Here is a 15,253-nt window from a genome sequence, read left to right as displayed (position 1 = left end):
ATAGGGTTGGACAACATGACGAATCCCGTCGTCTCCTACGCGAAGAAATTGCGGGCCATCAAAGGAGAGCTGTAGCCAGAAACCTCTCTCCACCAAAAATGAAATGTTGATAAGTATTAATGTTAACGTGTTTAAATAAATTTCAATGTTTATTGAACCCAGATTTTAAAAAGTACACTGTCAATGTCCTGCCACAAACAGCATCCATTCGTCATTAAGTGCAGTACTTCAGTATTCTGTCAGTTGTGGGAATGGCACAACTGGGGAACCACAGGTGGCTTTTCCAAGGCATACCAGGTAGGTCGCGCGCCAGTCATGAACTAGATCACGCTTATGGTATCATCTATGATTACTGGTCAACTTGGTTTCTGTCCTTTCGTAAAGCTTTAAAACAATAAAGATAAGAAATTAGAAATCATGGCGAGTATTCAACAAACATATGGAGTATCTGAGTGATATAACAGCTCAGGTCAGGATTGTTTTCCGACGGCTGGTCAAGCAATAACGATCCATTTCTGATGAACAACCTGTTTAAATGAGCAAACTCTGTTACACTGAGATACTCAGTCAGGTTGCATCCATTCAGGACATAGTCTTCAATTTGTATGAATTTTCAACAGTGACGTGCTGAAAATCCATCGGTCCAGTGGTGGGTTGGACATCATTCGTGCCCGCCATCTCAACACAATCGTTGAGAATCTGCCTGTTAATAGCTCGCAACTTGATATTTATGATTTCAGATAATCAAAGATGCAGTTACCAGTAATCTGGTTATCTGAGACGCTTTGTTTGAAATTCAGATGACCCACCTTAAGTAAAACCAAGAGTGACATCCTTTTTGACAGCGATAGGATAGGGTGTTTTCTTTGTTCCACAGATTGTTTTGGAGTCTGCCATATTCACCACTTGACTTAAATATTCCTGTGTCTTCATGTCCCGTCTGGGAATAGCACAACTGACAGAGAACATTGAACTCGATTGTTCATTCTTGATATACGACCGTAACACCGTAAACCGTAACCATAAACAAACAAACAGTATTTGAGAAAGACGTGTTTACTTTGAAAACTCAATTGAGAAACTAGTTCATAATCGACCGCTAGATGGAAAATGAGTAGGATTTTTTTTTTAGGAACACAATTAAAGTGAGGGCAAACCGGTTGCCATATCTACGTAGTAAAAACGAATTTCAGAGGGGGGATTTGGGGGGGCTGGTGTCGTGCTTCTACACGACACCAGCCAACCTTTACTTGAACGAATTTAAAAGAGGGGGGGTTAGGGTGTTTCACTTCCGCAGTATTTTGGAAATTAATATCGGCGTATAGACATCGAGGTGTCTTTTGACTTAAATTGTTTACTGAATTTTTTATTTGATTTTTAAAATAATGTTTAAGGGTCGCCGTTTAAAAAAAACGAGCTTTTGAACCTTTTTTCTCACTTAATTTAATATATATTTTTTTATTAATAGAATTTAATTACGGCATGTTCAGAAGTTACTAATAAGAATAAGAAGAACTTAAGTTTAAAATTTGAAAACCATCGGACTTAGTTTAAGGGTCGCCGTGATTAAAACTCTTTAAAATTCTTCTCAAATTTTCGCCAATTTATTTGAAATCCCTCTAACGATATATTATTTCTTGACAGAATTTAAATTTTTTTCAGCATAGATGGAATATTCTTTCTGTGATCTTCTACATCTTGTAAGAGAAACTGGCGCTGTGTTTCGTCATCTGTGTAGTCCTTGAAATCGTCGATCAGTTTGACTCCTCTTTCTGCGCAATCGTTTGTGACTTCAAGTCTCTTGACGAAATCCCTAGCGTAGCAGTAATCGCTCATTAGAGGCCAAAACGTTGGTGGCAACTGAAGCCAATCTTGAGACTTATTTAGCTGTAGTATGGAGAATAAAAGCCAGGATCTTGGTCCGATGAACTGGTGAAACAATGGAGGTGTGTCCAAATCAATAGTGGGAAAAGTTGGCTTGCCAGGTTTAAACGAAGTAGGCCGGCGAGTATAAAAAAATTTTTTCGTCATAAGCATCCTGGTAAAATCAGATAGGCTCTCATTGAACAAGGCTAGAACTACCAGCTCTTCTGTGAGATACCACAGATGCCTCTTGATTGAAGCGAGGACTGCGGTAGCGATTTGATCATCTTCTTCTTGATACCATAACATCGAAGCTAAGAAGTGAAAGTCATCGTTTGGGGCGAAAACAGATATTTTTGAACGAAGAAACAACTTGGCATAAAACAATGCAATGAAGTCAGCCATTCTATGTACAATTCGTCTTTCTTCCGGCAACATGTGGAACAAATGGGACAGCAGCTCGATTTTCAAAAGATATATCGACTGTGACATGAACCGGGCGTGATGAACCGCACCTGGTTTACGGAATCGAAAACTTGTCACCTTTCCCCCAAGGTATACTACCGTCAACTGTACCAACTCTCGATAATCTTCTCTGGGGAAGGTATTGTCTTTCAAGCATTGTTCTGCCCAAGTTAAGACAGATTTTGCTTGAATCCAGACGCGAGATAGTTGGTCCGCTGGCCATTCAAATAAAGTCAAGTTTGAATAATCGATGTCGAAACTGGAGTAATCACTTTGAAACCTCTTGAATATTGGTTCATCTGGCCAATCACGTTCGCCTCTAAGAGCAGTGAATGCGTGTTGGATGTGCAGTTCGCAGTGATGGTGACGACAAGCTAAATACAGGAGTGCTCTTTTAAGTTCAGATTCGATTAAAATAGCAGCGCCTTGTCTAGCACCAGTATTACTAGCAGTCGTGTCAAAACAGACTCCAATAATATTATCTTCTATTTGCCATTCTTTCGCCATTTGAAGGGCGGCTTGAGATTGATTCAGTCCAGTAGAATTTTCCATTGGTGGTATACCAATAAGCTTTGGCCTTTAAACAAAAAAGGTGTTATGTTCGTATTCGGTGAAATTGTACAAAAAAATATCTTTTACCCTTCAACTGAGCCACTGACTAGTACTGCAACTCGGTCTTCTTTTCGACCAGAAATAAGAGTAATAAGCTTTGAATCCCAATGAAGTACACAAAACTTTGGTTTCGTCGACAACCATTTTTCTTTTAAGGCCGCAACAGTTTTTTCACGCGCTGCTCTCCTTTGACGAAAGACAGATGAAACCGACATTGACATTTCATCCAAAGAACCGCCGTTGCTGGTTACAATAGTAGATTGTATGAGGAATTTTTGACGAATAGATAACCCACTGCGATCAGCTGCTGATGCCACGACCTCCGATAATCGCTGAGATGGTATTTCGAGAGAAACTGTTTCTGCTGTTCTTCTCCTCTTTTGATTCGAGGGAGTAAACATTACCGAGTCTTCCAGTTCATCCTCGCTTACTTCTGAAAGTTGTTCTCGATTTTTATCATCGGCCAAAGGAGATATAGATGATTGACATTCAGAGGCTCTTTGTTTCTGTGACTGATATTTGGATTTCCTTGAAAGTTGTCGTTGAACAAACCCAGAAACATCCCTGTCGTGTTGTGTCATATAAAAGGTTCTATTTCCTCTCTGATTTTCCAAAAAAGAATAGTCTTCTTTCCAATTCGGGCGACGTGATTGAGAAAGCTTCTCATATGCATCCTTAGCAGAGATGTCACACAGTTGATTAAGTTCTTCTTCAAACTTATCAATCTTTGACTTCGATGTCTCATTTTCCATGGTACGATTTTTCTTTTCCAATTTTTTTACGATTTCCCAATGTTTGAATAAGCACAAAAACTGTTCAACGCACATTCGATCTGGTTTGAGAGGTACACCTGCTTTTTCCCATACAACTCTCATCTCGATGAAAATATTTTTAAAAATTTGTCTTGTAGTTTCAGTTGAAAACTTTGAACGTAAGTGGACATATCTCGCCAAAACAGCTTTGTTGGTAGGAAGTCGAATTGAACGAGACAAACTTTCACTATCACTTTGGCCGATTAACCAACAATTTTTTCTCAAAATTATTTTTGAGATCCTCTTACCTTGAGTAACCGTAGCTGACCTCGGCAATGGGAACTGAACTGAGTTAACATCTCTCTCGAAGTAACGTCACGTGTCAGAAAATTAGGCACGAAAAGACGGAAAACAACGTTGCAAATTGTTATTTTAATCACGGTGACCCTTAAACTAAGTCCGATGGTTTTCAAATTTTAAACTTAAGTTCTTCTTATTCTTATTAGTAACTTCTGAACATGCCGTAATTAAATTCTGTTAATAAAAAAATATATATTAAATTAAGTGAGAAAAAAGGTTCAAAAGCTCGATTTTTTTTAAACGGCGACCCTTAAACATTATTTTAAAAATCAAATAAAAAATGCAGCAAACAATTTAAGTCAAAAGACACCTCGATGTCTATACGCCGATATTAATTTCCAAAATACTGCGGAAGTGAAACACCCTAGGGACTCTGGTGTCGTGCTACTACACGACACCATCCCCCCTTAACTTGAACAAATTTTACAAGGGGGGGCTGGTGTCGTCTTTTGTGCGACACCAGCCCCCCCCCATCACATAGTGGGGGAACAATATCGGGGGGTGGCTGGTGTCGGGAGGGGCTGGTGTCGAGGTGGGGCTAGTGTCGGGGGGCTGGTGTCGGGGTAGGGGTGGGGGTTGGTGTCAGGGGGTCCACTGTCCGCATGCCCTGAGGAAGGGTGAATTCATGTGAAGATGGCGGGAAGAGCCAGAGGAGGCTGGAAAATAAAACCAAGAAAAAAAAATTTTTCAACTCCCCCAAAGAGATGTTAATCCTGAGGACCTCCAGGAAGCCATTATTTCCGTGAAGGAAAGATGGCGTTTCTGGTTCGTGTATTTAGCGATAGATGGCGATGCGTTATCTATATTTACAGATATAGACAATCGTTATCGTAGTAAACGATATCGATATATATCTAAAAGAAGCGATATATCTATTCGAGTACAGATATTGTAAGCTATTGATATTTTAACTTACTTTTTCATTGTCGTTTCTTGGAAAGTATATTTGCAGTAGCACAAAAAAATTGGGGAACAACTCTTTACGAACTGAATTGTGAAAGGTGTCTCTCTATTTTCTATAGAACCAAAAGTTTTTATACGGGGTTCGTGAAGGTCGAACTACAAGAAAATCAAGTTGAATTTTTTGAAGGGTAAAGCAGTCTGTAAGACGTCTAAGGAAGAAATTACATAGAAAAGAGGGGCGTATAAAAAATTAATATTACGTAAGAATAAAGGGTAGGAAAAAATAAGGAAAATAATAAAGAATAAATTGTTTTGGTTCTTTACAATGTACACACTGCAACCTTTGAAAAATGAATGAAATACAAAGTATAGAATTTGTCGTCTGCAACTTGAAATTATCCGTATGTGCATGTTAAATTTTAAAATCTATATATATAAAATTTACACTCCATCACATAATTTCCAGAAAACTAAAGTATAACTAGATTTACTTAAATAACTAACAAACAAATAAAGTCAATTAAGAATCATTCATGAAAACTATAAATTACATAAATGTATATATAAAGTCACAACACTGGATAAACTATCTACTGCTGTCATCTGCTACAAATTCAAAAACATCAAAACTACAATTACATATATATACATATATATTACGTATATTATAGTATAGTATAGTATAGGTTAGTATAGTATAGTATAGTATAGTATAGTATAGTATACTATACCGGATTTTTTACCCGATTACCCGAGTTTTTCCCTGAAATCAAGTGACGCCCTTTGAATTTCTCGCCACAAAAAAATTTTTTTTTGCCACCCTCCCTTTTAATTTAACTTGGGGCTTTGCAAGCCGCCATTTTCCAAGATGGCGGTTGTATTTTGTTTTACGAACGCACCTTGGTGTTTTAAGATTAGCTTTTGCGGCTGGAAGCCATGTTTGTTTCGAGATAAGCATGGCTGCGCAATTTTCTCTTAAAATAGTAAGTTGCGTTCGTAAAACAGTAGGGGGTACGCGTCAGTCACTTGCTCTATAGTACAATATAGTATAGTATAGTATTTCTAACTTTATTATCATAGACATACAATAGTTAACTAAACTATACTTTTTAAAATGTTGAATTAATAGTAAAGTAAATAGTACATTCACTTTGTCATCTAAATAACTAATTGAATATACTATATACTTAACATACAATGTTAAATATACATCCAACAACTAGATTTGAACCAAGATCCTTTTTCTAAGTAATCCAGTGCTATATCACTGAGCTAGCACAGTTATGACTTCACACAAATATTTTGCAATATCTATATACGTATTTAATAGATATTACCAATTAATGACGGCAACATTGCATTCCTACCTTTGGCAACATTAGAATTCTAGCAGAGCATTTATTCAGTTTACAAGTAGATACAGATCAGTTCAGTATACTAGGTTCTCTGAATTCAGTAAAAGTATAGTAACAATACAGTATATTTGGTCGGGTAAAATAGATTTTATCCCACGTTTATTTAGTTATAATTAGAGGCATTAATTTCTAATAGTGTTATTTAAGGTTAAGCTATATACATATGTTAAGTGTGTTCGCTTCGTTTCCAACACACGAAATATTTCAAAATATCATTACTGTATTATTTTACAGTGTTCTGCCGAATAAGAAAAAAATTTATTTGAATATGAATACGAATAAAATGAAAATTGAATCGAATAAAGAATAAGAATAAAGAATAAAAATAAAAAATGAAGAATAAAGAATAAAGAATAAAAATAAAATTTATTTTTATTCGTATTTCGAATAAATTTTCGAATAAATTTTCGAATAAAATAAACTCTAATGATTTTCTTAATTTAACGATGATGTTTCGATTTTTGAATCATAAAATTAAAAACAATCAATAGTAAATAATTAAGCAAGTGATTTATTTATTTTAGTGACACAGCCAGTCCAATCAAATCAAACAAAAAAAACTTCAAAATCAACGGAATCCAGATTCATGGAACAGTAACAAAACGGAAACGGAAAAAATATTGAAACAAGTCCAAATCGAATTAAATGCTTTTGTTGATTTTCAAAATTAACAGCGTTTCAAAGAATTCGTCAGATAGACGATTTCGTCTTGCAGTTAAAATAAGCGGACCTGCACTAAACAAGCGTTCAACAGGAGCGCTTGACGGAAGTCCTGTGTTGAATCGAAGAAAAAGAGCTTTAATCCGTGGATATTTGTGAAGGGACTCCAAATTAATATCCGGATCAACCATAAACAAATCTAATTCGTTCATATATGGGGTAGCTCTTGATGGGATATAAAGAAGATCATCTGTTTCAGTTTGGGCCCTGACATTTGTAGTTGAATCTAAAGGGCATAACTCTTCAAGTTTTTGCTCCAAAAGACGACGAACATCAGAGGCCAATTCCTCGTCTTCTTTAGGAATCCAATTGAGTTTGAAGCGTGGGTGGAGGGTAGTTGCAAGCATGAAAGACTCCTTTTTTAAAATGGGATCAAACCTATATTTTAGTCGTAAAAAAAGTTTAATGAAAGTTTTATCTTTATGGCAGCGGAAAAGTAAAGCTAGAACTTATGTCAGTAATGTGGCAAAGTGTTTACCTCCGGTTTATATGATTCACAAGTCCACGTCGAATGTTTGCACCATAGCCATTGGGAGCGATATCTGTCACGTTTGCTATAGCTGATTTAATCTTTGTTATGCAAGGGATCACGCATCCCAGATAGGTGTTCCTTTCTCCTTGCATCACATCAAGATAAATAGCTATGGGACCCATTACAGCTAGATACTCTTTCAAGAGTATGCGATCACCGACGTTCAGAGGTACGAGCTTCAGTTTCTTGAAAACTCCGTCAAGTTTTACTTGATCTTGCTCCATTATGAAGTTAACGGAATCGTACTCCGAGTTCCAGCGAGTAACTACAGGAGTTTTTAGTTGGCAACCTGTAATTTGTGATACGTGAGAAAACAAACTATTAGTATAAGCAAATTGTTTTTAGAAATAGCTTTAATATTAGAGAATGCCTACCCAAGTCATTGTAAATAATTTCGGACGACTGAATGCTTCTATTACTCAAGTTCCATATTTTTCTAAGCTTTCCAAAAGCTTCTTCATGACTACTTTTGAAAGTAACTGGTCGAATAGCGTCAAGAACTTTTGGAAATCCACGGTTGCTACTAAGTCTAACGAATGCGAAGTGCATGGGATGTCCTCGCATAGTTTAGCAGGAATATCATAGTCATATGGTGCTGCTACCACAACTTCTTTCAGAATTTCAGCTACTGATAGCTCTCGCATTTCATTTTCAATGAAGTCCTCATCCAATTCAATATCCAAATCTAAATAAACCATATCGTCGTCGACCTCCGTTTCGGTGTCGTCAACTTCCATCATTGATTCGTTGGTTTTAGAAGGATTGTCTAACATTTGAGATACAAAAATAAAAATTAATTATTATGGCATATAGTATTTCAGAAAAGAAAGTCAAACCTTTTGTTTAATTGTTTCTTGGATCTCTGTTGTTATCCAAGAAAATGTAACCGTTTTTTTTTGGAGCGTTGTCTGCGTTGCCGAAATTTTTTTAAAGGGTTTTTGTTCAAACAATAAATTTTGCTCAAACAAACTGTATTGTTCAAACAATTTTATTTGTTTATGAACAATTTTGGACGAGAAAATTGTTTGGCAAATTGTTCAAATAATTCTCAATTAATCGAGCAAACAAACAAAAATTGGCAATTGTTTTTGTTTGTTTGAGCAAGAAAATCTTTGCTTGCGCACATCTCTGGGGGGTTGGCTTGATTTTCGTTTCCCTTCTGCTTCTTGGTCAACTTGGAGAAGCGACTTCCATGCACCTTGATGGCACTTTTCATACGGTGCCAGCGTTGTTTTATCAACTACTGACAATTCAATAATAGCTTATAATAAAGTAGCTATAGAGTTTTTGGGTAAATTAGAAAAGTAATTTAATAAACGTATTTTAGGCATTTCCAGTGGCATTCGTTTTGATGACGAGAAAGACCCGTGATCTTTACACTTCCGTCCTGCGATTTATTATCCAGATTTATGAAGATCGCTTCCCTGAAAAGCCAATCGCAATCTACGACATGGTCACCGATTTCAAACTTGCCTTGATGGGGGCAGTTTCCGATGTCATGGATGTTGAATCAAGAGGCTGTTGGTTCCATTACGGCCAGGCCATCATAAGAAAGTCAGGGATGCTGAATCTCAACCGGAACTATCGGAGGGGGGTTGCGGTAGCCCATATTATACAGGAGTTAATCGGCCTTGCCCTCTTGCCGGCAGAAAGAATCTATGAGGGATTTGAGGTAAGTTTAATTAAATAAAAATAGATACATTGCAATAATATATCATACTTGCCTTCTGAAGGACATACGGCGATCCCATCGTCGTCATTTGGCTCTCGAATCTCGGGAGACTAATCAGGCAATGAATTCTTTATACACATATTGGACTGGACATTGGCTTGGCACTGTCACTCCAGAACGATTTAGCTGCCATGGAAAAGAAACTAGGACAAATAATTTCATTGAGTCATGGCACAGATGGTTCAACAAACGCTATGTCTATTCCCATCTAAATGTCTGGGATTTTCTTGGTAAGCAATTTCTTTTGTTTTTCTTTTATTTAAAACATTTCACCTTAATTGTGTTTATTAGATGAATTAAAAGAAGACGAAGAGTCTAAGTCCCGTGATTTCTTAACGGCTGAGAACGGTGACGCGATTGGGCGTGGGTCAACACCAGCCCAGAGGAAAAAAAAATCGTAAGAAATTCGTCCCTCCTTGAAGACGGTTATTTAACTATCCGCGAATTTCTCGAGCGGACTAGGAAAACATTTAATGTTCCAGTATGATGATCAAATATCTATCCCTGAGTTGATATAATTAGATAAATGCTTTGAACTTAATTTAGTTACCTGCTGACGACGAAGCCGCGGAAGACGAGCTCAACGAAGAAGAAGCCCCGAAGATATACAAGGTGATGTCTCTAATGAGGATATTCCAGATATTCCTTACGGTCACGGTCGACAACGATTCCGTGCAGAAGTCTGCCTCACTGCCCGTCAACGCAGAGCAATCGAGCGGCGGGATAGGGCAGCAGCACGGCATAACCGCCGGGAAATTTTGGAAAATCTGCCTGCGCGGAATGAAAGTCCCCCACCAGGCTCCCCAACTCCGGGTTCTCCTCTAGCGCGTCCGGTGACACCTCCAACTCGCCCAGATACCCCACTATTTCCTCCTCGTCCGGTAACCCCATTGGTGTCCCCGTTTCGCCCAGAAGCCCTAGAAATACCTCCCCCGGTTACTCCGGAAACACCACCAATTCGCCCGCTGACTCCGGAAACTCATTTTCGCTCGATGGCTTCACCATCTGACCTAATGTTCGCCGATACTTCTCCACGCCAGGTACGCCATAAATGACATAGAAAAAAGTATCTCCGAATTCCTACGTTGCGGCGCATTCATCATCACCCTCAGAAAATACTTGAACAACGGCTTTTAGCACTACGTGCTAATAGGGTTGGACAACATGACGAATCCCGTCGTCTCCTACGCGAAGAAATTGCGGGCCATCAAAGGAGAGCTGTAGCCAGAAACCTCTCCCACCAAAAATGAAATGTTGATAAGTATTAATGTTAACGTGTTTAAATAAATTTCAATGTTTATTGAACCCAGATTTTAAAAAAGTACACTGTCAATGTCCTGCCACAAACAGCATCCATTCGTCATTAAGTGCAGTACTTCAGTATTCTGTCAGTTGTGGGAATGGCACAACTGGGGAACCACAGGTGGCTTTTCCAAGGCATACCAGGTAGGTCGCGCGCCAGTCATGAACTAGATCACGCTTATGGTATCATCTATGATTACTGGTCAACTTGGTTTCTGTCCTTTCGTAAAGCTTTAAAACAATAAAGATAAGAAATTAGAAATCATGGCGAGTATTCAACAAACATATGGAGTATCTGGAGTGATATAACAGCTCAGGTCAGGATTGTTTTCCGACGGCTGGTCAAGCAATAACGATCCATTTCTGATGAACAACCTGTTTAAATGAGCAAACTCTGTTACACTGAGATACTCAGTCAGGTTGCATCCATTCAGGACATAGTCTTCAATTTGTATGAATTTTCAACAGTGACGTGCTGAAAATCCATCGGTCCAGTGGTGGGTTGGACATCATTCGTGCCCGCCATCTCAACACAATCGTTGAGAATCTGCCTGTTAATAGCTCGCAACTTGATATTTATGATTTCAGATAATCAAAGATGCAGTTACCAGTAATCTGGTTATCTGAGACGCTTTGTTTGAAATTCAGATGACCCACCTTAAGTAAAACCAAGAGTGACATCCTTTTTGACAGCGATAGGATAGGGTGTTTTCTTTGTTCCACAGATTGTTTTGGAGTCTGCCATATTCACCACTTGACTTAAATATTCCTGTGTCTTCAGGTCCCGTCTGGGAATAGCACAACTGACAGAGAACATTGAACTCGATTGTTCATTCTTGATATACGACCGTAACACCGTAAACCGTAACCATAAACAAACAAACAGTATTTGAGAAAGACGTGTTTACTTTGAAAACTCAATTGAGAAACTAGTTCATAATCGACCGCTAGATGGAAAATGAGTAGGATTTTTTTTTTAGGAACAGAATTAAAGTGAGGGCAAACCGGTTGCCATATCTACGTAGTAAAAACGAATTTCAGAGGGGGATTTAGGGGGCTGGTGTCGTGCTTCTACACGACACCAGCCAACCTTTACTTGAACGAATTTAAAAGAGGGGGGGTTAGGGTGTTTCACTTCCGCAGTATTTTGGAAATTAATATCGGCGTATAGACATCGAGGTGTCTTTTGACTTAAATTGTTTACTGAATTTTTTATTTGATTTTTAAAATAATGTTTAAGGGTCGCCGTTTAAAAAAAACGAGCTTTTGAACCTTTTTTCTCACTTAATTTAATATATATTTTTTTATTAATAGAATTTAATTACGGCATGTTCAGAAGTTACTAATAAGAATAAGAAGAACTTAAGTTTAAAATTTGAAAACCATCGGACTTAGTTTAAGGGTCGCCGTGATTAAAACTCTTTAAAATTCTTCTCAAATTTTCGCCAATTTATTTGAAATCCCTCTAACGATATATTATTTCTTGACAGAATTTAAATTTTTTTCAGCATAGATGGAATATTCTTTCTGTGATCTTCTACATCTTGTAAGAGAAACTGGCGCTGTGTTTCGTCATCTGTGTAGTCCTTGAAATCGTCGATCAGTTTGACTCCTCTTTCTGCGCAATCGTTTGTGACTTCAAGTCTCTTGACGAAATCCCTAGCGTAGCAGTAATCGCTCATTAGAGGCCAAAACGTTGGTGGCAACTGAAGCCAATCTTGAGACTTATTTAGCTGTAGTATGGAGAATAAAAGCCAGGATCTTGGTCCGATGAACTGGTGAAACAATGGAGGTGTGTCCAAATCAATAGTGGGAAAAGTTGGCTTGCCAGGTTTAAACGAAGTAGGCCGGCGAGTATAAAAAAATTTTTTCGTCATAAGCATCCTGGTAAAATCAGATAGGCTCTCATTGAACAAGGCTAGAACTACCAGCTCTTCTGTGAGATACCACAGATGCCTCTTGATTGAAGCGAGGATCTGCGGTAGCGATTTGATCATCTTCTTCTTGATACCATAACATCGAAGCTAAGAAGTGAAAGTCATCGTTTGGGGCGAAAACAGATATTTTTGAACGAAGAAACAACTTGGCATAAAACAATGCAATGAAGTCAGCCATTCTATGTACAATTCGTCTTTCTTCCGGCAACATGTGGAACAAATGGGACATCAGCTCGATTTTCAAAAGATATATCGACTGTGACATGAACCGGGCGTGATGAACCGCACCTGGTTTACGGAATCGAAAACTTGTCACCTTTCCCCCAAGGTATACTACCGTCAACTGTACCAACTCTCGATAATCTTCTCTGGGGAAGGTATTGTCTTTCAAGCATTGTTCTGCCCAAGTTAAGACAGATTTTGCTTGAATCCAGACGCGAGATAGTTGGTCCGCTGGCCATTCAAATAAAGTCAAGTTTGAATAATCGATGTCGAAACTGGAGTAATCACTTTGAAACCTCTTGAATATTGGTTCATCTGGCCAATCACGTTCGCCTCTAAGAGCAGTGAATGCGTGTTGGATGTGCAGTTCGCAGTGATGGTGACGACAAGCTAAATACAGGAGTGCTCTTTTAAGTTCAGATTCGATTAAAATAGCAGCGCCTTGTCTAGCACCAGTATTACTAGCAGTCGTGTCAAAACAGACTCCAATAATATTATCTTCTATTTGCCATTCTTTCGCCATTTGAAGGGCGGCTTGAGATTGATTCAGTCCAGTAGAATTTTCCATTGGTGGTATACCAATAAGCTTTGGCCTTTAAACAAAAAAGGTGTTATGTTCGTATTCGGTGAAATTGTACAAAAAATATCTTTTACCCTTCAACTGAGCCACTGACTAGTACTGCAACTCGGTCTTCTTTTCGACCAGAAATAAGAGTAATAAGCTTTGAATCCCAATGAAGTACACAAAACTTTGGTTTCGTCGACAACCATTTTTCTTTTAAGGCCGCAACAGTTTTTTCACGCGCTGCTCTCCTTTGACGAAAGACAGATGAAACCGACATTGACATTTCATCCAAAGAACCGCCGTTGCTGGTTACAATAGTAGATTTATGAGGAATTTTTGACGAATAGATAACCCACTGCGATCAGCTGCTGATGCCACGACCTCCGATAATCGCTGAGATGGTATTTCGAGAGAAACTGTTTCTGCTGTTCTTCTCCTCTTTTGATTCGAGGGAGTAAACATTACCGAGTCTTCCAGTTCATCCTCGCTTACTTCTGAAAGTTGTTCTCGATTTTGATCATCGGCCAAAGGAGATATAGATGATTGACATTCAGAGGCTCTTTGTTTCTGTGACTGATATTTGGATTTCCTTGAAAGTTGTCGTTGAACAAACCCAGAAACATCCCTGTCGTGTTGTGTCATATAAAAGGTTCTATTTCCTCTCTGATTTTCCAAAAAGAATAGTCTTCTTTCCAATTCGGGCGACGTGATTGAGAAAGCTTCTCATATGCATCCTTAGCAGAGATGTCACACAGTTGATTAAGTTCTTCTTCAAACTTATCAATCTTTGACTTCGATGTCTCATTTTCCATGGTACGATTTTTCTTTTCCAATTTTTTTACGATTTCCCAATGTTTGAATAAGCACAAAAACTGTTCAACGCACATTCGATCTGGTTTGAGAGGTACACCTGCTTTTTCCCATACAACTCTCATCTCGATGAAAATATTTTTAAAAATTTGTCTTGTAGTTTCAGTTGAAAACTTTGAACGTAAGTGGACATATCTCGCCAAAACAGCTTTGTTGGTAGGAAGTCGAATTGAACGAGACAAACTTTCACTATCACTTTGGCCGATTAACCAACAATTTTTTCTCAAAATTATTTTTGAGAATCTCTTACCTTGAGTAACCGTAGCTGACCTCGGCAATGGGAACTGAACTGAGTTAACATCTCTCTCGAAGTAACGTCACGTGTCAGAAAATTAGGCACGAAAAGACGGAAAACAACGTTGCAAATTGTTATTTTAATCACGGTGACCCTTAAACTAAGTCCGATGGTTTTCAAATTTTAAACTTAAGTTCTTCTTATTCTTATTAGTAACTTCTGAACATGCCGTAATTAAATTCTATTAATAAAAAAATATATATTAAATTAAGTGAGAAAAAAGGTTCAAAAGCTCGATTTTTTTTAAACGGCGACCCTTAAACATTATTTTAAAAATCAAATAAAAAATGCAGCAAACAATTTAAGTCAAAAGACACCTCGATGTCTATACGCCGATATTAATTTCCAAAATACTGCGGAAGTGAAACACCCTAGGGACTCTGGTGTCAATGCTTACGACACCATCCCCCTTAACTTGAACAAATTTTACAAGGGGGCTGGTGTCCCCGTTTGGGACACCAGCCCCCCCCATCACATAGTGGGGGAACAATATCGGGGGGGTGGCTGGTGTCGGGAGGGGCTGGTGTCGAGGTGGGGCTAGTGTCGGGGGCTGGTGTCGGGGTAGGGGTGGGGGTTGGTGTCAGGGGGTCCACTGTCCGCATGCCCTGAGGAAGGGTGAATTCATGTGAAGATGGCGGGAAGAGCCAGAGGAGGCTGGAAAATAAAACCAAGAAAAAAAAATTTTTCAACTCCCCCAAAGAGATGTTA

At 38.4% G+C, this 15,253-nt stretch overlaps 1 protein-coding gene and 1 pseudogene across 1 annotated transcript; both read right to left on the bottom strand.

The window, feature by feature from the left end:
- Positions 1-1,647: 1,647 nt before the first annotated feature.
- LOC123471626 lies at positions 1,648-3,521 on the bottom strand. Its single transcript, XM_045173282.1, has 5 exons — positions 3,346-3,521; positions 2,968-3,201; positions 2,600-2,905; positions 2,083-2,215; positions 1,648-1,887 (listed from the first exon to the last, which is right to left on the bottom strand). Exons 1-5 carry the CDS (start codon positions 3,519-3,521, stop codon positions 1,648-1,650), a joined length of 1,089 nt encoding a protein of 362 aa, XP_045029217.1.
- An 8,628-nt stretch (positions 3,522-12,149) lies between these two features.
- Positions 12,150-14,022, bottom strand: LOC116923339 (annotated as a pseudogene).
- Between the last annotated feature and the right edge of the window lie 1,231 nt (positions 14,023-15,253).

This window comes from Daphnia magna, linkage group LG4 (assembly GCF_020631705.1).
Source record: "Daphnia magna isolate NIES linkage group LG4, ASM2063170v1.1, whole genome shotgun sequence".
NCBI lineage: Eukaryota > Metazoa > Arthropoda > Branchiopoda > Diplostraca > Daphniidae > Daphnia > Daphnia magna.
The sequence above is the reverse complement of the archived record's forward strand: the minus strand, read 5'-3'. Positions and strand labels throughout refer to the sequence as shown.

What these genes read in the sequence shown, in the direction of transcription:
- LOC123471626 (XM_045173282.1), bottom strand. Translation starts at nt 3,521, where the DNA reads ATGACACAACACGACAGGGATGTTTCTGGGTTTGTTCAACGACAACTT. An exon ending in GAGGATGAACTGGAAGACTC is followed by an intron (nt 3,202 to 3,345) that starts GGTAATGTTTAC and finishes ATTCCTCATACA; the next exon opens with ATCTACTATTGTAACCAGCA. An exon ending in GGTATCTCACAGAAGAGCTG is followed by an intron (nt 1,888 to 2,082) that starts GTAGTTCTAGCC and finishes TCCATACTACAG; the next exon opens with CTAAATAAGTCTCAAGATTG.